This window comes from Frankliniella occidentalis, unplaced genomic scaffold (genome assembly GCF_000697945.3).
Source record: "Frankliniella occidentalis isolate FOCC.00 unplaced genomic scaffold, Focc_3.1 Scaffold9, whole genome shotgun sequence".
In the NCBI taxonomy this organism is placed as follows: Eukaryota; Metazoa; Arthropoda; class Insecta; order Thysanoptera; family Thripidae; genus Frankliniella; species Frankliniella occidentalis.
Window position 1 is genome coordinate 1,490,456 of NW_026267139.1, and position 24,771 is coordinate 1,515,226.

Below are 24,771 nucleotides of genomic sequence, written 5' to 3' on the forward strand. Positions count from 1 at the left end.
CACCCGCTGCACCCCCCTGCCCCGCTCTCCAAAAGACTGGAATAACTATCTTCGTAGTAGTGTGTTCTGGTTTTATGTCTTTTTGCAAATTTAAAATTCGCATACTTTTTGTCTTTCCTCATTTTTTTCCGGAAATTCCTCATTTCTTTATCTTTTTTACTGAGCTTGTGCTGACCTGGCTGAATTCGACGTTTTTCCTCCCTCTCCCCCCCTTTCTATCCCCTTCTCTGTGCCCTCACGCCATCCTAGAGCTTGCTATTTCCGCAAAATTCCGGAAAATGCCTGAAAATTTCCCGCTAATTTCCGAAAAAAAAAAGGAAATCTTCAAAAGTCTGGGAAACTTTCCGTTTTTTCGGGGAAAATTCCTGAAATTTTCCGAAAACTTTGCTGGGCTTCCAACCCTACTACGCCTTCCTTTGAGGCTCTCTGCTCGTTGTGTCAATATAACGACGCAAAGTAGAGGTAAGCGTTGTGCGCACGACGTGGCGCGGCCGCTTGTTTGGGGGGGTGGCTGGCTGCTCGAGCTGTCTGTCACACGGGAATTCGTACAGAGGTTAGGACGGGGCGGGGCGTGGCGCTCCGGAGAAAGACATTCGCAATAAATGATAACATCTTGTGAGTCTGGGTCTCGGTCCGGTGGCCGGCCACCTTGCCCCCCTCCACGCTCCTCCCCTTGTCCCGCCCCGCCCCGCCCCGCCACGCCACGCCCCCTGGGGCACGGGCGGCTGCACGCTCTGAATGGCACCGCTCCGTTGCGTTCGGCTTGGTCATGTGCTAAGTAGCCTTGAATCTCTCGCTTGGCAAAGGAGCAGTAGTTTGAGCGTTTTACACTCACGGCATTGTCGAAGACTGTGGTGGCCAGCTCACCTGGGTGCCCGGCAGCACTGAGTGTACGTTCGGCAGGGCAGCAGAGGGGCGGCGGTACGCGGTACGCCGGGACAGCCAAGGTCGGCCACCTCACAGGCGCCTGGGAGACGGGCCGCCCCGCCGGCCAGGGCTGTGTGATGTGGCCTACCCCGCAGGGGCCTTACAGGCGGGCCGCCCCGCCAGGCACGGGTGCGCGCTGTGGCCTACCTCGCAGGCGCCTTATAGGCGGGCGAGGCGGGCCAGCCCGCCTGGCAGGGCTGCGCGCTGTGGCCTACCTCGCAGGCAGCTGAACGCATGAACATGTACACCTACGTGAAGCTGGCCCCACCCATTGTCGTACTAATTCTGCCGATCACGGAGGTAACTTATTGTACGCAACTTATTCCACCAGTATCTTCTGCTGAACCGTTCTCGCGGTGCTGGCACGGCCATTAAGCATCAAGCATTGGGCGTGCTGACTTGTTTACCGGGCACGCTCAGACTCCTCGCATTCTCTCTGCCTCGCCTTTGGTTGGTGATTTGAATCGGAAATTGATTTGATTTGCCTCAATCGTCGCCAAGCGGCAGTGACAGCAGGGGCCGAGGCTGCACACTTATTGACTTGCATTGAAGTATATGATGTATCTATGTATGATGTATCGATTATCCGCACTGCCCGTTTGTCATCATCTTTTGTTTCTGTGTGTTTCAGGTTGGATGAGGAGAAGTTCGAGCTGATAAACGTGAGTATTACTTTCACTTCCACAATTTAAAACAAACAATCACAGCACATTAAAAAGTGTCCAGTGAAAAAGGAAGTGTGCGCCGGGCCGATCTTCTTCTTCCTCTTTGCTTTGTGATTCTCCTATCCATTTGGTTTTTGAACAGCTGCTGCTGCAGCAGCAGCAGCCACTCACTTTGAAACAATGATGCCCGCTTCTCTCCAGCCCTGATGTTTACTCGTCCCCCTTTTCCCGCGCTGTGATTCAATTGCGCTCTGCTTCCCTTCTGTTCCCGCCGCGCCGCGCCCGATTTATTTATTTATTTAAACCAACGCGGGCAAGCGGTGGCGGCGGTATGACCGAGCGTTTTTTCTTTCTTCTTGTGCAGAACACGGTGCTGCCGGAAGCTGTCCGCTTTTGGGAGAGCGCGCTGATGGTGCGGAGGGCTGTCTCGACCATCCGCCTCAACAGGTACCCTCCGTCCAATTTATTTTTAAATTTTGGTTACACATGAAACGCAGAGTAGTGTGTCACGTGAATGTCGCACACTTCCAGGTGTGTGAAATGTCCATTTCGTACACTTAAGGGAGTGAAGGTGTTAATTTTCCTTTCACATTCCTTTCATTTTGTACCTCCATGTGAATATTGGCATTCACACACCTCCAAGTGTGCGACATTCACTCAGTTTTTCTCTTCTTTAGGGTTGGAATCCCTGGAAAGTTTCCGGAAAATTTCAGGAAACAAATTTCTGGAAAAGACGGAAAATTTCTGGGGGAAAATGAAAAATTTCCCAGATTTTGGAAAGTTTTTCGTTGTTTTCGGAAAACTTTTCAGATATTTTCCGGAAAATTTGGGAAATTCCCAACCCTATTTTCTTTATTGAAACGATTTGTGAATCTGCAGGAAGTGCGAGAACAACCAGCTGTTCTACCGACGTGACGAGGTGTACTGCAAGAACGCGTGCAGCGAGAAGACGACGTGCGGCGAGGTGGAGGTGCCCGACGAGCACCTGGAGGTGTGCCGGACGTGCAACGACACGGGCCAGGACTGCGGCGCGCAGCCGGGCTCGGTGCGCGGCCAGGGCATCGACGGCGCCGACTTCATCTTCTACGTGTCGGCCACGCAGACGGAGCGCTGCAACAAGGTAAGGGACTTTCCGGAAAGTTTCAAGTTTTCCAGAAAAAAAAAACTTCTCTTTTCCGGAAAATGTTTTGTGAAAATTTGGGGGGGGGGGGGGGCGTTAACGCTAACGGGAAAGCAGATGACTGATACACATAGCGTCCGATTCGGTTTGGTTTTCCGAGTTGTTCGTACCTCAGTAGAGTAGAAGAGAAGGGAGTGGGGGGCAGGGGTGTTGGAGGTGGAGATCTCGCTTCCGAAGCAATCGTAGAAGCAGCAAAAATTTCCTAACTGAAATGGAATAGAGTCGGAAAATGTGGTGAAATAAATTTCTCAATTTTTCTGTTTACATGATCTTGTCAAACTTGACGGGATCAAACTTGATGGGAAACTTTATTATATCAACTTTTCTTTATTTTCGGAACAATATCGCTCACACCACTGAAACATCCGACTATTTTTTTCTTGGATTTCATCTCATAGAAAAGAATGTCTCCTCTGAACCGGCCGTAGGGGAAGACTGGAAAGTGTTCGTAGCGTTGTACAAGTTCAGTGCTGAGATTACGGAAATGGTACGTACCCTGCAAACCAATAAAGATGTTGGAGCGGATGCAGAATAGGAAAAACCGGGAAAAACGAAACGACAAAGTCTTTCTCTATTTGCTTCGATCCAACACAAAGGTTTAAATTAAAGCACGGAGTTTACAAAGTTACATTCTTTGTGGTGCCAGGTAGCAGACTGTGAGGTGCGAAGCGAAGAATAGAACTAAATATACTGCTAGGCCGCTGCTAGGCCGATAGGCATTGCGTGCTCGTTGCAATTTGCCATGAAACGAAAACGGTTGTCCTTACAACGCCAATATTTTCGCTAAAGCTTTCACATAAAATTCATACCTCGATCGAAACTGTTCTGTTGTGCCTGTTGTGCTGCTTGCAATGGATGTTTCTGTTCCAGTAGCTACAGGTTCCTACTCGCAACGAATTTTTTTAGCCCGCTCCAAATCAACTCAAACATTCGTTGTCCCAACTAAAATTTTGTTATCTCTAGGAATCATTTTTCTCCGTGTATGAGGAACCCGACGTACTTACTTTAGGAAAAGGGCAGTTCTTGGGGTACTTAGGATTGTTGCGGGAAATCTCGGATGCGGCATCCTTCGCGATGGTGGCCACCACCTTGCAGTACTCGCCGCCGTTGCCGTCCATACGGAAAAAGTTCTCTTTCCAGCCGGCGACGTTGTCCCACTTGGCGATGTTAACTTTGACCTGCTCGGGCGCAAGTTTCTGAATACAGTTGGGGACGGCATGACGAAGGGCAAACGGCGTGCGCTGTGACAGCACAGAGAGTCCTCCTCCTCACCCCGAACTCGCCCTCGACGACGTCCCTCGTCAAGAGTAGCTGGCCGTTGTACACTGGGTACTTGACGGACCGTACATGCTGGATACTGCCCGTCAGGTTGACCACCAAGGCGCCCGGGGTGACGGTGCCTTCAGGGCACGGACTCGCCTCTCTGAACATGATGTTGAACGGGCCCTGCGGGAACACGCACCCAAGCTGCTAACCGCCATCATCGCCTTGGAGGTTTTGCCCCGCAGAGGAAACGTTTTCCCAGGCGACGCTGCCGACCATGGCGCCTGCAGCGCCTCGGGTAGGCCGACCCGCCACGCACCTGTGTGCAGACGGAGGCCCACCACCCCGAGCGCCCAGCTGCTGTAGGTGGCAGCTCGGTGCCCACAGTTCAATGGCGTCAACTGGGCAAACGTTTACTCTGTGGGCACCTTAACAAGATCCGGCAACGATAGTTATGAGTGGTCTGTCGAAACACTACTTACGGCGTACGAATTGATGGAGGGACGCGGAGTGGTGAGGGCGAGCACAGCGGCGGGCAAGACGCAGACGAGCACGGCCAGCGCCGGCGCCGCCTTTCTGATGCTGCGAGCTGCGGGTCCAGCACGACCGTCGCGCCCTGGCATCGCGTGCTATGTAGAGACCGCGGCCCTGTACGACATTGGTCCAGCTGCGCGTGTTAACTAGCTGACTAGCACATCCAACACTCATGTAATCTGCAGTGAGGCAGATGCGCCCCCCCCCCCTTTTCTCTCTCTCTCTCCCTATTTACATTTTGCCTCTGGCTTTTCAACCAATGCTGCTGCTTTAACACGTTCCCTGCGGCATGACCACTATGTGGGCACGCCCCTAAAATACCCAATTGCACAGCCGCAGGGAACGTGTTAAAAAAATCAAAATTTTCGTTTTGGTCTCTGGTTTTTCGAGTTTGTTTTTTTTTTCTCAACGTTTCCCGCTCTTGTTTTCGGCTTTCCCTCCGACAAGGGCCAGACGGTGGCGTACGCGGCGCACTGCCAGCAGGAGGCCGCCCTGGACCGGCCCATCGCCGGCCACGCCAACCTCTGCCCGGACAACATCGTGACCAAGCGCCAGGAGCTCGAGATCCTGCTCTCCACCGTCAAGCACGAGATCCTGCACGCGCTCGGCTTCTCCGTGAGCCTGTACGCCTTCTACCGCGACCAGGAGGGCAACCCGCTCACGCCGCGCGTCGAGAACGGCAAGCCGCTGCTCAACGAGAAGTGAGTTGGTTTTGTTTTTTTTCACCGTTATTTGAGGTTTTTCTGAGGGGTACTTTACTAGAAGTATAAGGGTCCATCTATTTTTATTGTGTTATTGTTTTTTTTTCTGATATTTTTTTTCGATTTTGCCTGATTTTTCTGATGTTTTGTGAGTGTGCACTGTGCACTGATTTTTGTTTTTGAGTGAACGACCCCTTGGGTTGTAATGTTCACCCACGTTGGAGGATTGTTTGTGACCACCTTGTCCTCCTTCCTCCTCAGGCTGCAGGCGCGCCAGTGGAGCGACCGGGTGATCCGGTCGGTGCACCGGCCGTCCTGGCTCGTGCGCGGCGGCTCGCTGGCCAGGGACGTGCTCATGATGGTGACGCCCAGGGTGACCGAGGAGGTGCGCAAGCACTTCAACTGCCCCCAGCTGGAGGGCGCCGAGCTGGAGGACCAGGGCGACGAGGGCACCTCCCTCACCCACTGGGAGAAGCGGGTGTTCGAGGTGAGGACTAAGGGTGGGAAGCCCTGCTGGAAAGTTTCCCGGAAATTTGTTGAAAAATTTCTGGAAAAGGCGGAAAATTTCCGGGAGAAAAGAAAAATTTCCCAGATTTTTTAAAAAGTTTTCCGTTATTTTCCGTATATTTTCGGAAAGTTTTCGGAAATTTTCCGGAAAATTTGGGAAATTTCCAATTCTAGTGAGGACCGAACCGAACATGAACCTGTCAACAGTCAGTCATTTTTTTTTAATTTTTTTTTTTGTGAAGTTGTTTACCTTATGTTTGTGTCGACAGAACGAGGCGATGACCGGCACCCACACGCAGAACCCGGTGTACTCGCGGCTGACGCTCGCCCTGATGGAGGACACGGGCTGGTACCGGGCCAACTACAGCATGGCCCAGCCCCTGCTCTGGGGGCGCGGCCTGGGCTGCGACTTTGTCATGAAGAGCTGCAAGGAGTGGATGGACAAGAGGCACGCCAGGTCAGCGACCGTCTATCTGAGGACTTAGGCATTTTAATTTTCCGGAATAGAAAAATTTTCAACATTTTTTTACAACTCCTTTTTCCTGAATAGTTCCCATTTTTCAAAATGTTTATGAAAATGTTTCATTTTGTTTTTTGAAAAGTTTTCAAATTTTCCGGCAAATTTTCGGAATGTATAAAATCCGTACTGAGGACTCACGACCCACTCATTTTGCAGAGGAGAGTCGATCGCGCCGTTCTGCGCCAAGGTGAAGAGGGACCCTCTGGAAACGGAGTGCACATCGGATCGCAGCTCTGTTGCTTTGTGTAACCTACTGGAGCACACAGAGCAGCTACCACGAATGTTTCAGGTTTGTAATCCATGTCGCTTATCCATCTATATTTCATGTTTCTTCTTTCAAAGTTTAAAGGAGGTAATGCACTGAGTGCTTTAATTATTTTGCAGAACTTTGATGAGATAGCCCACGTCGCACCGGGCCAAGAAGGATTTTATGGAGGTTCGGTTTCATTGGCCGATTATTGCCCTTATATACAAGAATTTACATGGCGGTCCAAAAATGTTGTGGTCAGAGGCTCCCACTGCCGATATTTTGAAAACAATCCTCGTAAGTTCGTAGGACACCTCACTAAAAAAAGGGCCTTTATAAAAGTGTTTATTTTGTTTGTTTTTTGTCAATTGGCAGATAAAGAAAAGAATTTTGCTCTTGAAAAATATGGGGATGATTCAAAATGTATTCTCCACACCAATAAAATGTGGGAAGAGAGATCATGCACACAACTTCGCCAGTGGCAGCACTGGGGTTCTGGTTGCTACGAGTACCACTGTGCTGATGGGAGGCTTCACATTCATGTATGTAATTGAAAATTGTCTAATGTTTAACTTTCAAAAACATAAAACAATAACCACCTTTCTCTAAACAGGTTGAAAACTATACATTCACTTGTTATGCTGAAAACCAGAAAGTGACCATTCAATTACTCTCAAATGGTTGGTTACATAATGGTGTTTTGCTATGTCCACCCTGTTCTAAACTTTGTCAGGTGAGCTGAACCTTCTTCTTAATACATTAGAGTATGTCCTGACCACTTTGTGGTCATGTTCCCATAATTTAGAATCATGGGCTCTGATATATCATCATTATTATTATTTTAAATAATAATTAAGTGTCATTTACTTACTACTGAAAACCTCTTCTCTCATTCCAGGGTATGTTTGAAAAACCTGATGACAAGTGTCTGCCAGACTCGATCATTCCTCCTGATGTTAAGTATCATCAAGATGAACTTATTTGTGGACAAAGTGTTCCTGAACCTCTAGTATGGATGTCATTCCTTTCAATTTTTATTTCTGCGTTTGTCCATAGATAAGTTGTCAATGAGTAACTTAGTATTATTTGAATTCTTTTGGTCTTCTGATACTGCTCATTGAAAACCCTTTTGAACAAAACGTTTTGTAACCAAAACTGATTTCAAAAACATTGTTTTAATTTCTGTCAAAAACTAGTGATTCACGATATGTTCACACTTATTGTGCTAAATTTTTAGTTGTTAGTTTCAATGCCATGATTTTGTGTACTGCATTCAGTCTTGTCCTAAGTAGAAGGCAAAGGCTAGTGAATCAAGTGGGAGGCTGTACATTGTATTTGCATAATTAGGTTTTTGTTGTGATCTCCTTGAGGATGTTACATTTCCAAAGTTTTATAACATTAAGAATTATAAAATCTTTACTTTTAAAAATATTTTAGTTTCAAGTTTGTGTACTGAGGTGAACGTCCTGTTAATTTTGGAAACATGACTGTTTGCCAAATGTTTAAATCCTGCATAAATTAATCTGTAGCTGGTGGGTATAAAGCAGCTAATGATTCCCCATGATATGTGTTAGGTAAGATTGTTATGATGTAAGTGTGCTATAATAAGTAGAGAATGAAATTATTCCAGTGGAAAACCATTTGCTGGAGCACTGTATGACAATTATCTGTGCTGTTCCCACCTTGAATTGAATGAATTCTGTGACTGTTTTTTTACTCCATCAATTTTCAGTTTTAAAACTATTTAAATGGTATGACAAGCTCTTAAATGGACCCTGTGACTTTTCTTTGATTATTTTAAAGTAATGAAATGCAAGTGCTTATTTTAAAGATGCATAAATGTATTGTGATGTATTGTAAGTTTCAAATGTTGCCATTCCTTGTTTGTATATTATTTTTCTTTTACTGTGATTTATTACTGCAGAGTATTTGTGTAAAATATGTAACTTATAAGATAAACAATCAGTATGTTGAATGCTTCTCGATGAGAAATGCATTTTGAAAATGAAAGGAAATGAATGAAATAAATAAGAAGTATAATATTTACTGATTTATATTTAACTCTTTGAAGTAGAGGCTTGTGGCTTAGATTTTGATGCTTTGCTGCTTTTATCTTTTAAGAAAGGCTGATGTAGCACATTGTATAGGCGAGTTGCTTTTTGAGGTCCTAGACCAGGGCAGAGGGAAAGAGTGTCCTTAGAAGTCGTTGCTAATTTCTTCAGGGATCCAAAAGTTGACAAAAGTGTGGCTGCATCAGTCTTGTTGATTGATCGAATAGATGTTAATGCATTGACCAGCTGTTTGGAAAAATAATTAGGATTTGTCTGTCAATAGAAGACAACTTTCAAAGAACAAGGACTCACAAAAGTAGGCATACCTTAGAATGGGGGTCTGAATCACTGCGTTCCATGATGAGATCAGGGGGTTTGTGTTCGAATATTTTGTAAGTTTCAAGAATGCGTCCAGCTTCTTCTGCACTCCATGCAAGCACTAGAGTTAAGTTGGCGAGGATGCAAATACGAGTCAAATGTTTGAGAGCATGGTGAGGATCAGGAGAATCAACCTAAAACAGACCCCATAAAATACATCATTCACCTAATGGTTTTGAGTGCCAGCAGTTTAGGTTCCTCTTACCTGAACTAATAAAACACGGAGCTCATATTTGTTTCCCAGTACTTTCAGGCGGTCGTGAATGTAATCTGGATTTAGATTATGATATCGAATTGACAGAAAGAGGGCACAGGAAGAGGGACCCATCACATAATCTGCAAGAATACTTTCGTCGAATTCCCATGGTATGTTGGAGACAGCCTTAAGAGCTGGGTTGCCTTTCTGTGGAAAGACAAGCAAATATATATTAGAGAGAGAGAGAGAGAGAGAGAGAGAGACGCCAACGAGATGTTTTGTTGATACCCACCTGTTTAGGGCTCACAAGAAGAGCATGACTGGCATGAGCCTTGGAAGTAGAGGGACCTTCTCCTTTGGACGGAGATCCTTCCTGAGATTCACTCATTGCTTATCAAAATATTCAAAGCTAAATTGCTGGCTGAGCTAAAACTAGTGTCTTGATGCTAGGTTAGGTTTTCCATACAGAAGACACTTTACAGTCAAGACACAGGATGAATCTTAGCCAGCTTCGAATGGTTAACAGTCGAAACCAGAACCCATTCCGAATAGAAACAATCGGACTCTATCGGTACGACACGAATGACAGATCAAGCCTATGAATGAATGAATGAAGTATGTAATGTGTTGTTTGTTTTCAAGAGTGACGTCCCCCCTCCACCTCCATCCTGCCCCCCCCCTCCTTCCTCTCGGTGCGTCTGCACACGGATAAAACGCGGTATTGCAATAAGAATGGCACCATAATTATTTCTAGTTACACAATTTATTGTTCACATAAAGATACACAAGTATTAAAAAGTCTCTTCAAATTCACATTCTCGAATTAAGAACATCTGTAATTATGTACACTGCTTCATTGTCACAGCCAACAACAGCTTTATCTTTGTTCACGTCGACAGAGTTAATTCCCTTGTGAAGAGTTGGCATTAAGGAGACAACATTCAAGCGATGTTTAACTGCATCAGTGTTCAGCCAGGGGTTTTCATTTTGCAATGGATCAAAACCTGAGTTGATACAAAATTTGTCAGTACAAAAGTAGCTTGAAATATTAAGCGATATTGTGTTAAACATATCAATTACCTGTCCAAGGAGTGTTCTGATTAGGTCTAACCGACCTTGAAACAGAGGATGTATCCCAGTGCCATGCCTCTCCACTTGATGAGGTAGAAAACAGGTGTTCGGGGCGGTCCGCATGGAATATCATTTCGCTGACTAAACATACCAAAACTTATAATACACAGCTGATATACATCTGAAGGCAAGAAGTAAAGCGTACTCACCTAAACCAGAATGAGCAGCAAGAGGAACAGCATAGGACGTTTGTCTCAGATCCCAAACAGTGATGGATCCGTCTTCACCACCAACAAGTAGCGTATGCTGTTGAGTAGGGTGCTGAGCAATGCAAGTAGCACTCAAGCTGACTTGATCACCAGAGAGCATAAACGTCATGTGAGGCTTGTCATCAGCAACTCGTAGATCCCATTTTTTCATTTGACCTCGGAGATTTCCAGTTAAAATTTCACTGTGCCGTAGGTACAAAACACATCGCAAGGAACAGCTATCAGCTGATTCTGTAAAGGTCATGAGTGAGGACATGATTAGTATTTTGAGACATCACACACCTAGAATAATAACAACACATCGGTTAAAACTACTGATTGACAGCATATATTTTCTTAAAATTAAAAATTTAGTCTGAATTACCTATTATTCTGATAGGTTGTCTTTTTTCTAAGTTCAAAGATACAATACTTCCATTTTCCCCAATAGTTGCCACGTCTGTCAAGAAAGTTGCAAAGCCTGTACAAGCACCAAGCTCTCCAGTTCTGGAAAAAATATAGAATAGATCAGTTATTCACTTAGCCATACAATTTAGATACCACTAAGAGAGGCAGAAGACTTACTTGAATGGATGTAGCTTATCCCATGATACAATCGGTTTTAAAACAGTGCTGGCTGCATCTCCAACACCAACAATTTTAATAAGTTCCACTGAACTTGATGAGGTGGAAACTAGAAATTGGTCATTCTGAACAAACTAGAAAAGCACCCAAAAATGTACATTAGATAATAGACAACAAAGAACAGTTTATACAAAAATTTTACATACCTTCAGTTCAGTGACATCCCCAGTGATCGGTTTCTCACAGACCATACATGGATCATCTTTTTCATCAATCCCCTCTCCAGGACATGACCAAAGAGTTACCCTGTTTAAGTCCTAACAGAAGAAGCGCACAAAGTCAAAACACCACATGTAGAAGAGCAGAAAAGAATTGTATCAGAAAGTTGGGGAAAAAATGAGATGAAATTAATAAAATGAGGAATGAACTTTTAAGGTGACAAGCATGACATTCAGATGTAAACAAATAATAAAGCACTAAATGGGAATCTAACCTCGTTATCCCAACTGCCTGTCACAAAGTGATAAGATTCGAAACCACTCTCAGGCTTCCATCGAACTTTTGATATCTTTTCGGAAATAAATGTTCCCTGAATTCTATCGTCCATTTTGTTAAATTATACAAGTAACAATTCAAGGACAAATCTCTCGTGGAAATTGGATGCCAAGTGTTTCTTGAAACCCGGTCTCGATGCGCGCGCCGCGCCGCACAGACGGAACTGTGCTGTCGCGCAGAGAAGTGCCTCTTATATTTTTCATATTGCTTCGCTCGCTTCCGAGTCCGATCGCTGACCAGCGTTCCTTTTGCGCACATTTCCTCCATGTTCCATGAGTTTGTTGTGGCTGTAGAAAAGAAAGAATTTTTCTTCTGGTTTATTGATAAAAGTGAGCAAGTAGGGCATTTTCCTCGGTTGTGCACTGATTTTTCGTCACCACAGACATCATGTCGAAGAGGCGTATAGAAGTCATCGACCCCTATTTCACCAAAAAGTCAAAGTAAGTGATTTTCGGTTTGGTTTGAGCGTGTTTGAGTTTCTTAATCGTGGTTGTTTCGTTGCACGTTGATTGCACGGTCCGTTCATTTTCAGTATGCTTGACTCTCTTTTGTACCATCACGATACCCTTCGACATCTTTCTCGCCCCGCTCTAGTCCTCACTCTCTAAGTGGATTTCTGTTTACATACCACCGTAGGTTTCTTTCACTATAACCTCCACAGCCAAGTCCCATGAGCGGGAGTCATCGGTGAACCGAAAGCAACTTTTATTATTATTATCATTATTGTTTCATATGTCACTTGCTCGGTTGTTGTGAAAGTGCCTGGTTCGACTGCCAGTTGATTGCTGTTAAAACGTTCTCTGGCTGCAATAATCTCTTTGTATTTGGAAGTTAATTTGTTATTTTGATGCTTTTTTAGGATGGTTTTAGTAATGCCACTATCTAAATTCTACAAACATGTACACTTTGTCTGTTTGTTCACAGAGCTGGTGCTGCAGGTGCTCCAGCTATTCCTGCAATTGCTGCAGCTCCATCGGGAACAGGACTCCTACCGAGGACTCCGGGCATCAATCCATTTTCTGGCTTGCCATACACCCAAAGGTATGAAGCCCGTTGTGGTAACAAGATTCAAGAATTTTTGTTTGCTTCCTACGTTGCCTCATCACTTAAATTGGATTTTAAATTCCTGTTTTACTTTTAAATTTTTAGATATCATGAGTTGCATCGGAAACGGATTCAGCTGCCAGTTTTTGAATACAGGGAGGAATTTATGAATTTACTGGCCAACCACCAGTGTATAGTGCTTGTTGGAGAAACCGGTTCTGGTAAAACTACACAAATTCCACAATGGTAAGTCACCTATCCTGATGTTGGCAATGATTTGAAAATTGGATCAGACCTTAAATATTTATTTTCTCTCCTGCAAGGTGTGTGGAGTATGCTATGACTTTGGGGAAAAAGGGTGTTGCCTGCACCCAGCCCCGTCGAGTAGCTGCAATGTCTGTCGCTCAGAGGGTGTCAGAAGAAATGGATTGCGCATTGGGTCAGGAAGTTGGATATTCTATCCGTTTTGAGGACTGCTCCAGTGCTAAGACAGTTCTTAAATACATGACTGACGGTATGTTACTTCGAGAAGGCATGTCAGATCCAATGCTGGAGAACTACCAAGTAATATTGTTGGATGAAGCCCACGAAAGAACCCTTGCAACTGATATTCTCATGGGTGTTTTAAAGGAAGTGACAAAGCAGAGGTCAGACTTAAAATTAGTTATCATGTCAGCAACACTTGATGCAGGAAAATTCCAGGTGTGAAAATTTGTTGTGATTTTGTGATACATAGATCACATTATTTATTTTTTCTAATTGTTATTTGTTTTTTCCATATTTTTTTTAGTCCTACTTTGACAATGCTCCTCTCATGAATGTACCTGGAAGAACACATCCTGTTGAAATCTTTTATACTCCGGAACCTGAACGTGACTATTTAGAGGCAGCTATCAGAACAGTTATTCAAATTCACATGTGTGAGGAAATTGCTGGGGATGTTCTTCTTTTCCTAACAGGACAAGAGGTGTGTATGCTTGATTTATTCTTACTGCCCCATTTTTGTCTTGTGGTCTGTGGATGAAGTTGATCGTAAATTCTATGTTTTCTGTTTCTAGGAAATTGAGGAAGCCTGCAAACGTATTAAGAGGGATATGGACAATTTAGGACCAGAAGTTGGAGAACTGAAATGCATCCCTTTATATTCTACACTGCCTCCTAATTTACAACAGCGCATTTTTGAGGCTGCACCACCTCCCAAATCGAATGGTGCAGTGGGACGAAAAGTGGTAGTCTCAACCAATATTGCAGAAACATCTTTAACAATCGATGGAGTAGTTTTTGTAATAGATCCTGGATTTGCCAAGCAAAAAGTTTACAATCCTCGCATTAGAGTGGAATCATTGCTTGTATCTCCTATCAGCAAAGCATCAGCCCAACAGAGAGCTGGGCGAGCTGGGCGAACACGGCCCGGCAAATGCTTCAGACTGTATACTGAAAAGGCCTATAAAACAGAAATGCAGGACAATACCTACCCTGAAATTTTACGATCAAATCTGGGCTCTGTTGTCTTACAACTCAAAAAACTTGGCATTGATGATTTAGTTCATTTTGACTTCATGGATCCTCCAGGTTAGTGTGAAGCCAACCCTCATTGAAGTTGAAGAAAAAAGTAGTCTTTACCAAATCTATTCAGCTAAGATTTTCTATCTTTTATATTTTTTGTTTATTCCCACAGCTCCTGAGACTTTGATGAGAGCACTTGAGCTCTTGAACTACTTAGAAGCTCTAGATGATGATGGAAATTTAACTGATCTCGGAGCTGTTATGGCTGAATTCCCTTTGGATCCTCAGCTTGCCAAAATGCTGATTGCATCATGCAATCACAACTGCTCTAATGAGATACTGTCCATTACAGCCATGTTGTCGGGTATTTACCATTTTTCCAATTTTTTACTTCTAATTGTTAAGTTTCAGCCTTCAAACTTTTCTCTAATTGAAGAGATTGGTTGATTTGCATACATTTATTCTATGATACTGCTATTGGTATTGAAGAACTAATGTTGCCAACTATTACAACTTAATGGTTGACCTTTTTTTCTTTTTTTTTTCTTAAATCTAATTTATCCTTATCTTAAGATCTGACCAGAAATTAGAGCATTTAGCATCTGCCATTTTCAGCTATCACTTTTTCAAATCTAATCTTTTTAATTTTTTACCACTTTATTGTGAGTTGTGTAGTAAAGTATTCTTCTTTTATCTGTCCAGCCAATCAGATTTGGCAACCTTTAACTAATTGCTCTCTAACGAATAAATGCTTTAATGAAGCAGTAGAGTTACTTTGGGTTAAAATTACATTTTTCTGAGTGAGGGCTGATTTGGCAGCTGCCTGGTCACAGTACTGCTTGGAGAGATGTGGTCCCCCTACTAAATATCGGATGTGGGCCACCCGTCTGGCCACCACCCCTGCTCTGCCTGCTGTTTAGTCCCTCAGTGTTTCGTCCGACCAAATGAAGCCAAGAAAGCAGCAGATGACGCCAAGATGAGATTCGCTCACATTGATGGAGACCACCTGACCCTTCTCAACGTATATCATGCATTTAAGCAAAGTAAGATAACTTTTTTATCACCCAATTCCTCATGCAAGGATCATTTGTGTCTTACACGTGTTGTTCTTTAAACCCTTTCTTAGATCAAGAAGACCCAAACTGGTGCTATGACAATTTTGTCAACTATCGATCTTTGAAGTCTGGTGATAATGTGCGGCAACAGCTTTCAAGGATAATGGATAGATTCAGCCTGAAGCGAACCTCCACAGAATTCACCTCTAAGGATTACTACATTAACATTCGTAAAGCTCTTGTCACTGGATTTTTCATGCAGGTAGAGTAACTTTTTTTTACTAGCACCTCAGAAATTCACAAAGTAATGAGAGGGTTTCTGAATTTTGCTAGCACCAAATTTTAACCTTGGAGTAAATAATGTATCCTTTCCTCCCTTCTAGGTTGCCCATTTAGAAAGAACAGGCCACTATTTGACAATCAAAGATAATCAAGTTGTTCAACTACATCCTTCAACCTGCCTGGACCACAAGCCAGACTGGGTCATCTATAATGAATTCGTGTTAACAACGAAAAACTACATTCGTACTGTCACAGATATAAAGCGTAAGTTTCTGCTCTTCCAATTTCCTTCTGCACTTGAGAACTGTTTCTTATGTTTCATTTTTGTTTACTTTCAGCTGAATGGCTTCTAAGAATAGCTCAACAGTATTACGATCTGAACAACTTCCCTCAGTGTGAAGCTAAACGCCAACTTGAACTCCTTCAAACAAAATTGGACTCCAGACAGTACCAGGAAGGGTTCTAGGGTATGAAGACAGGCTTTGGCTGAAATTGCAAAAGACTTTTATTCTGAGCTTGATTGATTGGTTGGTTTACATGTTCCTATATACGTCCCCAAACTTTCACTTATTGCAGGGGCTAATGGAAAAAGTAATTCAAGTCAATCCATGGCATCAACAGCTGGGTCCAAAATTATCAGACCCATCCATGTTAATCTTTTAATCATCATACATTCAGAAGGAAAAAAAACCTGCCCTATTTTGTTATCCTAAGCTACTATTCTCAATATCAATTCTACAATTTAGCACGAGTGTATGTGACTTAGTTATTTTGGCTCAAATTCCTCTATTTTTAGACCTTTCATTCCACAGCATTAAATCTAGTTTCAGGTTAGTTGGTAAAATAAAAACTTAACTCTTACTGGTTAATATTAAATATTAGTTTGACAATACATATTTACATAGATGTATTCAATTATTGGATTTTGTGATGATTTACTGCTTTTTCATGGACATTGCCTGCATCACAAAGTGAACGTTTTTTAGTTTGTACTGGTACGAGTATGCGACTCTTTTTGTCTGTCAGTAGTGTGAAGCTAAGATTAACAGTGTACTAGACAATCCTTTTTCTTGCCTTTATTATTGTGTATATTTTGTTAACCTCAGAGATGCAGCAGGATCAGTTCAGCACTGTAATTTTAGTGTATTGTTAATGTTTCACTACTTCAAAGGGCATTCTGTGTTAGCAAATGTTCTCAATCCATGTACCCATGCTTAAAAAATACGGTGGATGTGTAATAAGCTGCCTACTGAATTGAAAGGAAACTTTCCTTTTTAACATTTTGTACTGTATGTGATGTGTGAACACAGGTGTGATGTTTAATTTTTTTGTATAGGAATGAATTGCATTTTTCCTCATTATCAGCTTGGTCATACTGCACTTGTATTTTTATTTTATTGTAGGAATAAAGAATATTGCAGTTGGAAGGAAACTTTTGATGTTTTATTGTTCTTGTAAATCATATTAATGTTTCTTTTTATCAAAGAAATTTACATTTTCCAGTCCTTCAGGCATATAAGTAAGACCAGATATGTCTTTATGCCTCATGTTGTAGTTCTTTCCCCATCCTGAAATTTGATTTTTCTTTTAGTGTTCATGCAGTTTATGGCATGCCATATTATTTCTAATTTATTTTTGTTACCTAGCTGGGTGGCCAGTTTGCTTGTTGCATTACGCAGATGAAGGGGAACACCAGGCTGGGGTCCTTTCTGGTGTGACACTGTAGACTTCGCAGCCATGAGAGCTTTGTAAACCTCTGTAGATTTAGGTGCTCTGGAAAACAATTTCAACAAGGTTAAGAAGTTTACAAAGCCAACAACCACATCAGCGAAAAAAGGAATCAGTAAACACAACAACCCATAGCCTGGAGTGGCTCTCAACCTCTGTGTAAAATACTATACTGTACCTTGCCAAATACACTGCACATTGTGCCAGAAGCACGTCACATTCTGGCATCCCAAGTAACTGACATCCCTGCATAGTTGCGACCGCCATTGGTAGGGCAGAGGGGTCCGCAAGGCCTATTTAACAAAAAGCAACCTAATCCTCAGGCTGTTCCACAAAAGTACTTCATTAGATGCTGCCAGAAGAATAATTAAAATCACCTATATCTTCTGAAGCTGCCCGTACAAGACGGCGTCCAACAAAAACTGGATCCTCACCCCCTTCAAGCATTCTTGTCACCCAATACAGTGTTGCATTAGCATCTGAAGCACGAAGTGACTTATGCATAGCTGATATGATATTATAATGTTCATCCCCCTTTTTGTCATATAATAAATGTGATCTCTGCAAAAAAAAATGAGATATTAAAATCACTGCAATGAAATTACGGATTGAGTTCTACAACTTATTTTCACCAACAGTGAGCACACAAGAATGATGATTTTTATCACCTTAATTCCATCTTTGATGTCATCTAGTGAAATGTGGTTTTCCTCAGAAGAACCGTCTTCACATTCTTTGGCTTTTAAAGCCATCTGAAGGCTGTTCAAAGCATTTCTGGCATCACCATCACACATATCAGCCAACCACTGTACAGACTTTCTATCAATTGACCATCTGAAAAAGAAGACTACTTGTATGAATTGGAAAATGTTAGGACCGGTGACAACAGTATCTGAAGTTACCTCTTCTTATCACTTTTGTCATCCTCATCATCCTCATCATCTGAGGAATGAGTACTTTCATTGTCTCCTGGTACAACTCTACAAGCAAGGGCTTTCAAAGCCCTCTTGAGAATAATTACCATACATTCCGACTGTAGTTTTTCAAGAACAAAGACTCGACAGCGGCTAAGCAAAGCAGAATTCAGACTGAACGATGGGTTTTCAGTAGTTGCTCCTATTAAAATAATAGTTCCATTTTCTACATGTGGAAGAAAAATGTCCTGAGTAAAGAATAAAAATGTTTATGAGAAGGTTAACACTTTTGGAGAAAAGTGATACAGAAAATCCTTTCGCTACAATCATCTCAAGTAATGAGTGAGCAATCCTACCTGCTGTAACTTGTTGAATCTATGAATTTCATCCATGAATAGAATGGTGCGTCGTTTAAAGTTGCGCTGTTCATTTGACGCTATTTTAACAACCTCTTTGACATCATTGACACCTGACATGGTGGCAGACAATTTGACGAATCGTGTCCCTTGACGCATCTGCTTGCACTGTGCAGCTATGACATGAGCTAGAGTTGTCTAGTGAAATCAAAATTATTAAGAAGTTCTATCTTTCATGTTGGATTGACTGCACGTATTCAATAACACAGATATTACATACCTTGCCGCATCCTGGAGGCCCCCAGAGGATCATGCTTGGGATATCATGTTTATCTAGGAGCATACGTAATATTTTATCTGAACCTAGAACGTGCTCTTGCCCCACATATTCATCGAGATTTTCGGGTCTTAACTGCTCAGACAGAGGAATTCCAGAAGAAATAGATGCCACTTTCGTTTTTGAATGCTCTCCTCCATCGCTAGTTTGCTGCCAGGCAAAAAGAAAATATTTCTTAACTTGTGCAATACATAAACAATGACAACAAGAAACGATTCATAAGAGCACAACGTCAATGGTTGAGTCTTGAAGTCCCACCTCAGAAAATCGTGCACCCTCTTCAATCTTAGGTCTTTTAGGCTGTGATTCCAAAACAGTACTAGCCCGTTTAGTCGAGGAAGCAGGTGATGTAGTTTCATTCGAGTTGAAGAACAAGCAGCGGCTGGCGTGTTGCTCGATCTCTTTGACAGGGAAGACCTTGCCGCAAATTGGACAAGGGACATCCGAGGGGTCCATGGTTCCTTGAAAGTTGGAGAGTGCTAAAAGTTGGTCTTTGTCCGAAGTTGTGGTTATCAATCTGGTGTTTGTTGCGTTTGACTTGGCGGGCTGAAACTGAAACAGAAAGTGGGGGTTGGGGAGTAGAGGGGGAAACCTCCCCTTCCGTTCCCCTCCCTCCCCCTTACCCTTGCCGAACTCTCATGATGAAAATCTCAGCATTCATAAATCGTAGCTGATGGAAGCACAACACGCGTGTGTTCACGCTTCTTCACGCCGATATTAATGCTTTTCCTCGTCATCGCGCTCTTGTTGACATCCGTTAATTCCGCCCTACGCCCAACTCCCTCGGCTGAAACTTGCCTTTTTGGCCTCTCTGTTCGGTATACGACAAAGTGAAGTAGTGAAGTGCCAGGCCTCTGCTAGTACGTTCCAGAAACAGGGCTGGTTGACGGGTCATTTGCGTTTTACCTGTTGAAAGCTAGTGTCAGCATAGGCTATCATGCCGAAAGAACTTTTGCATTGCTACCGCCTGGGCTGTGGGCAGAAATTCGACCCTGAAGAAAATCAGGAAGGTAAGTCAAAATCATTTTAATGGTCTTAACCTGTTCGTGGTGGTCCAGTCTGTATTCAGTTTATGACTGTTTTCTCAACTACTTTTCCCTGCCAATCCGTGCGTTGCATTAACTCCACTCTGTTACAATCTGTAGATTCCTGCACGTTCCATGCTGGACAACCTGTTTTTCACGATGCGTATAAAGGATGGTCCTGTTGTAACAAGAAATGTACTGATTTCACGGAATTCCTCAACATTCGGGTATGAAGTAGTTCAAGTAGGTGTTAAGTATGCATTTCTTTTATTTATTCACCTCCTTCGTTTTCTTTGGTTTAGGGTTGTAGCAGCTCTTTCCACAGCAACGAAAAGCCGCCTGAACCTGAAAAGCCAGTTGTAGATAAGTCGAAGGCTGATGAGGTGATTGTTGTGAGACCACCTGTCCAAGAGAGTTTGCCTCGTCCACCTCTTACTACTCCTCTTACTACCCTGAAGACTGAGATATCACCTTCAGTAAAGCAGCAGCTAGAAACTCTTCAAAAATCTGATGATTCTTCTGATCAAATTGTTGGGGATGGTACACCTCCTATTGGAACAACTTGCAAAAATGGCGGGTGTAAAGCTGTGAGTTGGTAAATTATCAGACCTGAGTTTCAATTTGTCTTTCTATCCTTCTGATAATCTGGAAATCCTTTCAGAGTTATGAAGGAATTCAATCAGTTGATGACCAATGCCTTCACCACCCTGGATTTCCTGTTTTTCATGAAGGTATGAAGTTCTGGAGCTGTTGCGTGAAACGCACGTCAGATTTCAACGCATTTTTAGACCAGGCAGGCTGCTCTAGTGGGAAACATGTCTGGTTCAAGAAGGAGGTAAGACAATTGTATATTAGTAAGCAAACTTTGTTTAATTTTTGTGGCAATGTCAATTTATTTTATCTCTTTTAGTCTAAGGCTGGCGTAAAATGCAGATATGACTGGCATCAAACTGGCAGTCATGTGGTAGTCTCTGTTTTTGCCAAAAAGTATGACCCATTCAAATCTTTTGTAAAGTTAAACCCAATAAGACTTGTAATCCATAGTTACTTCCCAGAAAGTGATGGGTCGTTCGATTTAGATTTGGAATTAGTTGGAGTAAGTATTTTTACCATTATAATCTGTATTCAATTTCAATCTAATTTTGAATTTTTTGATCATGATATCTGGTTGTGGCTTTTCAGGTTGTTAATGTAGATCAAAGCAGTGTATCAATGCTGGGTACCAAAATTGAGGTGAAGCTAAAGAAAGCAGAAGTAGGTGCATGGAAGAATCTTAACATCCCTAAGACTAGTGTTCAATCTGAAACTTCTACCGACAAACCAGAAGATATTCCTTCAACACTAGAGAGCAGAGTAGATGCTGTTGACTTGAGTGATCTGTAGATCTGTACAATGAATACTGGATACTTTTCAAAGCAAATATGTTGCTATTTTTTACTGTTAAACTTAATTTTATTAATTTTTTTATGAAACAGCATTTAAGGTCAGTTTGTGGTTTAAAAATATAGCATTCTTGCCAAGAATTCTTGTAAAAGGAAATTAACTTAAGCACAAACCTTCTATGCATGTATGCGTGAACTGAAATCATACAAAACCTGTTACTCTATGTGTTAAATAAATTAATTGTCTTTGGTGACTTCCCTGCAGTTTCTTGATTTAAAATAATTTGCCTTTAATTTAAGCTCAAAATTTTTGCACAAATTTAACCTCTTCCGTACGAATTGTGGCGGCTGTCGGAACAGGAAATCAGGATTTTTGTTTTACAAGGTAGGGAAATTTCTGATCGAGATTTTCATAATTTTAGACCACATTAGCACCATGGGGTACTCATAATTATATCTCAAAACTGTTGCTACCTGCTATTTGGTTTACCTGTTCTGTTCAGAAGAAAGCTGTGCATAATTAAAATCACCGACAAGACTTTCTTTTTTGCTGAAGGGTTGGCTGCCTGACTGGAATTCACTTGTTTGTTTTGCTGTCATTGCGTATACTCCGTCCGTCTGCATAAAGCGTATATCGTAGTGAACAATAGCGTGAATTGTTTGGTTTTGCAGATTAGATTCAAAAGAACTCTTCCGAAAATGGCTATGTGGTTTCATAGGAACGTCTTGAAGGCGACAGTTGTTGCCAACTTCGATTTTCAGTACATCCAGCACGATGTCGATGCTACGAAAGTGGCCTGGTACTTGTCATTTCTCTAGGGCTAAATCTGAATAATCTTAACCTGAGAAAAGATTCATTCCTCTACCCTTGTCATTTCCTTTTCTGATGTGACAGCCTTGCAGCAAGACTTTTCTTAGTCAATCTCTGATTAAAATATCATGTCATAGTCAAAGGGATGTTTTGTTCCCAATTATTTTGAATCTTTCAAAGTACTTAGATGTTTGTTTTGATCTGAATAATAGATTTTATAGTTCCCGTATTTAAATTTAAAAAACATCATTTAGTAATTAGGTCATTACCTAATGGCACTGTCTATTTTTCAGTGAGCTCAAAGCAACTCGCTATAAACTGCTGGACATGTTGCCAGATCCTCGAGGCTCTGGTGTAGCTATGGAGCAAGCCCTCACAGCATATATTGCTGTTCTACAGGGCATGCTTGAGGCCCCTGATGGTAGTGGGGCTCCAAGTAAGCTTCGCCATGCCCTGCTTTTCAAGTGGTCACATTCCCTTCTTGGTACAACTCCCCAGTACGTTTAAATGTGTGATAAATATTCTATGACCTTCTTTATCTATCATCAATTCTTACACTTTGTCTCTTAATCCTAGAATTCAACAAGATGCAGTGTTTGAGGCTGCCAATATAATTGTTAATGTGGCTATCTGGTTCATGAAGCATGCCTCAACATTGTGTGTCAAGGATGAGTAAGTGCAAAAATGGTGAAAGAAAAGTTTTAGTTTCTTGTTACTTCAGGATTTCTAAGAGGTTTTCATTTCATCTAATTTTAGGATGAATATGGATGACGCAAAAGAGGTTCACACAGCAATGCGTAGAGCTGGTGGTCTCTTTGAAGTGGTCCAGAAGAAATATTTGCCGTTGTTGCGTGAAAAGGCGAGAGAGGGAGGAGATCTTGATCCTCGAGTGGTGAGGGCTTACAAAGACCAATGCACAGCTGAAGCTCAAGAAGGTGTGATAAAGACATCCTTTTCGTAGAGTGGTTTTCTTTCCCGTAAATTTTCTTTAATCTCTGAAATTTTTTGGCAGTTTCTGTTGCACGTGCTGTTGAACTAAAGCACAGCCCAAGTCTTGTGAGTGCCCTTGCCAATGAAACGGCAAAATTATTTTATGAGGCGGACGCAGCTTTGAGTTCCCTTGATGAGAAGGTTTCTGGTCAATGGCGAAAATACCTGCAACTTAAAAATCACTTCTACATGGCCTATGTAGGTGTCATCACTTTTAAAGTCATACTTTTACTATATACTCCTATCAATTTATGATGTTCACTTTTCCTCTCATTTCAGGCCCATACATACTGTGGAGAAAATCTGCTATCACAGGACAAGTGTGGTGAGGCCATAAGGTCACTGAGGGAGGCACAAACTCATTACGAAAAAGCTGCTGCTCTCTGCAAGGATTATGCCTCAACCAAAGGGCCAGCCCCACGCACTGGCAGGCCAGATTATTTTTCATTTTTCAAGAAACTTGCCTTACGATTCAAACTTACTCTGGAAAAATGCGAAAGGGAGAATGGTTTCATGTATGTTACTTTCCACCAGGTATATAATCTATTTTTCACTTAATTGCATTATTCCAAGAGGTTTTTAAATTTGACAGATATCACCAAAAAATTCCAAACGATGCTCCAGACTTAGAAATGAAAGCAACCTACGGCCTGGCCAGTCCTGTAGAGTTTCAAATGCCTGCCCCTTCACCTCTTTGGACGCCCGTGGCATATGCTGCCATTGATGCACCCCGGTCTTCGCCCAATGACCCTGCAACATCGGTAAGTAACTCCCACAAGCCGTTTTTACCATTCCTCACTGCTAGTGGCTCATTGGTACTCTCTAAAATTTAATTTCAGAAGGCAGCTGCCAAGCTAGAGGGCGATCTAAAACCTGTGAATGAGGTAAAAGTGGAAGGTGTGAACACAGAGGCAAAGCCCGATGACAAAAATTGCATTCTTCAATGAGTGTCAGTAACGTTTCTTCACAAATCATGTGTCTCATTGATTTTTTCTTTCTTTATTTCACTTAGTCCTTTAATAGACAGTGACGAAGTCTAGGAAATTTCACCGTGCTATTAATAGGTGATGTTTTTTTTCTAACTTTTTTGTACATATGTCTATTTGCTTTGAAACCATATATATATGAAAGCTATATTTAAAAGCATATATTTTTTTTATTGTGCAAATACATAATTAAATTATGTATAAGTTGTAATTTAAAATTACAGATTTGAATGAGTGGAATTGTGCTTGCAGTCTGTTCTTTCTTGCTGGCAACTGATCATATTGTGGACCCTCAAGTCAAAACCAATTATTTGTTGACTGTGTGTATGGATGATTGCGTTTATATTATTTTTGCATGTAAAGCACCGGTTATGTATGTAGTCAAATCTATTGCAGAAGTTTAGTGCCCCAAAATTTACAAAATTGACTCATTTTGTACATGTTTTACTAGATAATAATTTTAACAGATTTGTTATGCCTTCATATTGCAAGAAGTACCAGTACCTCATTTTTCTTATAACAAAGTGTCAGTACTGGCCATAAATTTTGATTGCATGTTTAATCCTTCTCCTCTGTATTCTTTTTCCCTTTTTTAATGTACTTATTATCTTGTGTTTAAAACAAAACAAATGTTCTGAAAGTACTTTGAAATTTCAAGAACATCTAGTCATCCTCTATTTTTGTTGCTGAATTTTGTTACCCATTTTAATTTTTATCTTTTTATCTT

The 24,771-nt window shown here is 42.1% G+C and overlaps 8 protein-coding genes across 10 annotated transcripts in view; 4 read left to right on the forward strand and 4 right to left on the reverse strand.

The window, feature by feature from the left end:
• Positions 1-8,586, forward strand: part of LOC113211889 (leishmanolysin-like peptidase) — a gene marked incomplete in the record, with an annotated part of 46,662 nt that extends 38,076 nt beyond the window's left edge. Inside the window, 9 exon segments of the mRNA XM_026430416.2 lie at positions 2,472-2,712; positions 5,017-5,270; positions 5,532-5,757; positions 6,047-6,234; positions 6,454-6,586; positions 6,682-6,841; positions 6,920-7,086; positions 7,158-7,277; positions 7,443-8,586. Of these exon segments, the coding sequence (XP_026286201.2) occupies positions 2,472-2,712; positions 5,017-5,270; positions 5,532-5,757; positions 6,047-6,234; positions 6,454-6,586; positions 6,682-6,841; positions 6,920-7,086; positions 7,158-7,277; positions 7,443-7,604 (1,651 nt within the window).
• LOC113211894 (uncharacterized) lies at positions 3,068-4,678 on the reverse strand. Its single transcript, XM_052277304.1, has 4 exons — positions 4,518-4,678; positions 4,045-4,218; positions 3,777-3,950; positions 3,068-3,268 (listed from the first exon to the last, which is right to left on the reverse strand). The coding sequence occupies exons 1-4, from the start codon at positions 4,656-4,658 to the stop codon at positions 3,089-3,091; spliced, it is 669 nt and encodes a 222-aa protein (XP_052133264.1). The 5' UTR covers positions 4,659-4,678; the 3' UTR covers positions 3,068-3,088.
• On the reverse strand, positions 8,582-9,793 carry LOC113211893 (DNA excision repair protein ERCC-1). Its single transcript, XM_026430420.2, has 4 exons — positions 9,462-9,793; positions 9,179-9,376; positions 8,922-9,107; positions 8,582-8,841 (listed from the first exon to the last, which is right to left on the reverse strand). The coding sequence occupies exons 1-4, from the start codon at positions 9,555-9,557 to the stop codon at positions 8,602-8,604; spliced, it is 720 nt and encodes a 239-aa protein (XP_026286205.1). The 5' UTR covers positions 9,558-9,793; the 3' UTR covers positions 8,582-8,601.
• Positions 9,794-9,915: 122 nt separating this feature from the next.
• Positions 9,916-11,778, reverse strand: LOC113211891 (nucleoporin Nup43). Its single transcript, XM_026430418.2, has 7 exons — positions 11,567-11,778; positions 11,280-11,390; positions 11,074-11,207; positions 10,874-10,995; positions 10,450-10,740; positions 10,250-10,381; positions 9,916-10,173 (listed from the first exon to the last, which is right to left on the reverse strand). The coding sequence occupies exons 1-7, from the start codon at positions 11,678-11,680 to the stop codon at positions 9,980-9,982; spliced, it is 1,098 nt and encodes a 365-aa protein (XP_026286203.1). The 5' UTR covers positions 11,681-11,778; the 3' UTR covers positions 9,916-9,979.
• Positions 11,779-11,788: 10 nt separating this feature from the next.
• On the forward strand, positions 11,789-16,947 carry LOC113211888 (putative pre-mRNA-splicing factor ATP-dependent RNA helicase PRP1). 2 transcript variants are annotated; one of them, XM_026430414.2, is made up of 12 exons: positions 11,789-12,068; positions 12,553-12,669; positions 12,778-12,918; positions 12,996-13,374; positions 13,463-13,639; positions 13,731-14,244; positions 14,351-14,542; positions 15,099-15,221; positions 15,305-15,495; positions 15,617-15,779; positions 15,854-15,982; positions 16,092-16,947. In XM_026430414.2, exons 1-11 carry the CDS (start codon positions 12,016-12,018, stop codon positions 15,979-15,981), a joined length of 2,178 nt encoding a protein of 725 aa, XP_026286199.1. In that variant the 5' UTR covers positions 11,789-12,015; the 3' UTR covers position 15,982; positions 16,092-16,947. The 2 variants fall into 2 exon arrangements, with proteins under 2 accessions (XP_026286199.1, XP_026286198.1); XM_026430413.2 differs by having other exon boundaries at positions 11,790-12,068; positions 15,854-16,947.
• Positions 16,937-19,177, reverse strand: LOC113211890 (ATPase WRNIP1; the record flags this gene model as incomplete). Its single annotated transcript, XM_026430417.2, is given in 9 exon segments — positions 16,937-17,083; positions 17,158-17,288; positions 17,422-17,536; positions 17,621-17,804; positions 17,912-18,077; positions 18,146-18,405; positions 18,514-18,711; positions 18,794-19,000; positions 19,109-19,177. Coding segments are annotated over 9 exon segments (1,434 nt in total), but the record flags the coding sequence as incomplete, so codon positions are not given.
• Positions 19,178-19,494: 317 nt separating this feature from the next.
• Positions 19,495-21,511, forward strand: LOC113211892 (cysteine and histidine-rich domain-containing protein morgana). Its single transcript, XM_026430419.2, has 6 exons — positions 19,495-19,860; positions 19,996-20,102; positions 20,178-20,462; positions 20,537-20,710; positions 20,786-20,971; positions 21,058-21,511. Exons 1-6 carry the CDS (start codon positions 19,788-19,790, stop codon positions 21,256-21,258), a joined length of 1,026 nt encoding a protein of 341 aa, XP_026286204.1. The 5' UTR covers positions 19,495-19,787; the 3' UTR covers positions 21,259-21,511.
• Positions 21,512-21,831: 320 nt separating this feature from the next.
• On the forward strand, positions 21,832-24,765 carry LOC113211884 (BRO1 domain-containing protein BROX). Of its 2 annotated transcripts, none has more exons than XM_026430409.2 (8): positions 21,832-22,057; positions 22,362-22,565; positions 22,645-22,740; positions 22,825-23,003; positions 23,081-23,256; positions 23,338-23,573; positions 23,651-23,819; positions 23,901-24,765. In XM_026430409.2, the coding sequence occupies exons 1-8, from the start codon at positions 21,957-21,959 to the stop codon at positions 24,003-24,005; spliced, it is 1,266 nt and encodes a 421-aa protein (XP_026286194.1). In that variant the 5' UTR covers positions 21,832-21,956; the 3' UTR covers positions 24,006-24,765. The 2 variants fall into 2 exon arrangements, with proteins under 2 accessions (XP_026286194.1, XP_026286192.1); XM_026430407.2 differs by having other exon boundaries at positions 21,834-22,057; positions 23,898-24,765.
• The last annotated feature ends 6 nt before the right edge of the window (positions 24,766-24,771 follow it).

Bases quoted from the DNA above. Each gene is read 5' to 3' on its own strand.
- LOC113211894 (XM_052277304.1), bottom strand. From the start codon at position 4,658: ATGCCAGGGCGCGACGGTCGTGCTGGACCCGCAGCTCGCAGCATCAGA. The intron at 4,219-4,517 runs GTAAGTAGTGTT...GTGTTCCCGCAG, and splicing joins CCTCCATCAATTCGTACGCC to GGCCCGTTCAACATCATGTT. The intron at 3,951-4,044 runs GTGAGGAGGAGG...GCGCCCGAGCAG, and splicing joins TCGTCGAGGGCGAGTTCGGG to GTCAAAGTTAACATCGCCAA.
- LOC113211893 (XM_026430420.2), bottom strand. From the start codon at position 9,557: ATGAGTGAATCTCAGGAAGGATCTCCGTCCAAAGGAGAAGGTCCCTCT. The intron at 9,377-9,461 runs GTGGGTATCAAC...GTCTTTCCACAG, and splicing joins TTCTTGTGAGCCCTAAACAG to AAAGGCAACCCAGCTCTTAA. The intron at 9,108-9,178 runs GTAAGAGGAACC...GGTCTGTTTTAG, and splicing joins TCCGTGTTTTATTAGTTCAG to GTTGATTCTCCTGATCCTCA.
- LOC113211891 (XM_026430418.2), bottom strand. From the start codon at position 11,680: ATGGACGATAGAATTCAGGGAACATTTATTTCCGAAAAGATATCAAAA. The intron at 10,996-11,073 runs GTAAGTCTTCTG...TATTTTTTCCAG, and splicing joins GATAAGCTACATCCATTCAA to AACTGGAGAGCTTGGTGCTT. The intron at 10,741-10,873 runs GTAATTCAGACT...TGACCTTTACAG, and splicing joins ACAACCTATCAGAATAATAG to AATCAGCTGATAGCTGTTCC.
- LOC113211888 (XM_026430414.2), top strand. From the start codon at position 12,016: ATGTCGAAGAGGCGTATAGAAGTCATCGACCCCTATTTCACCAAAAAG. The intron at 14,245-14,350 runs GTTAGTGTGAAG...TTATTCCCACAG, and splicing joins TGACTTCATGGATCCTCCAG to CTCCTGAGACTTTGATGAGA. The intron at 15,222-15,304 runs GTAAGATAACTT...ACCCTTTCTTAG, and splicing joins ATATCATGCATTTAAGCAAA to ATCAAGAAGACCCAAACTGG.
- LOC113211892 (XM_026430419.2), top strand. From the start codon at position 19,788: ATGCCGAAAGAACTTTTGCATTGCTACCGCCTGGGCTGTGGGCAGAAA. The intron at 20,463-20,536 runs GTGAGTTGGTAA...AAATCCTTTCAG, and splicing joins AAAATGGCGGGTGTAAAGCT to AGTTATGAAGGAATTCAATC. The intron at 20,711-20,785 runs GTAAGACAATTG...TATCTCTTTTAG, and splicing joins ATGTCTGGTTCAAGAAGGAG to TCTAAGGCTGGCGTAAAATG.
- LOC113211884 (XM_026430407.2), top strand. From the start codon at position 21,957: ATGGCTATGTGGTTTCATAGGAACGTCTTGAAGGCGACAGTTGTTGCC. The intron at 22,741-22,824 runs GTAAGTGCAAAA...ATCTAATTTTAG, and splicing joins ACATTGTGTGTCAAGGATGA to GATGAATATGGATGACGCAA. The intron at 23,004-23,080 runs GTGTGATAAAGA...ATTTTTTGGCAG, and splicing joins CACAGCTGAAGCTCAAGAAG to TTTCTGTTGCACGTGCTGTT.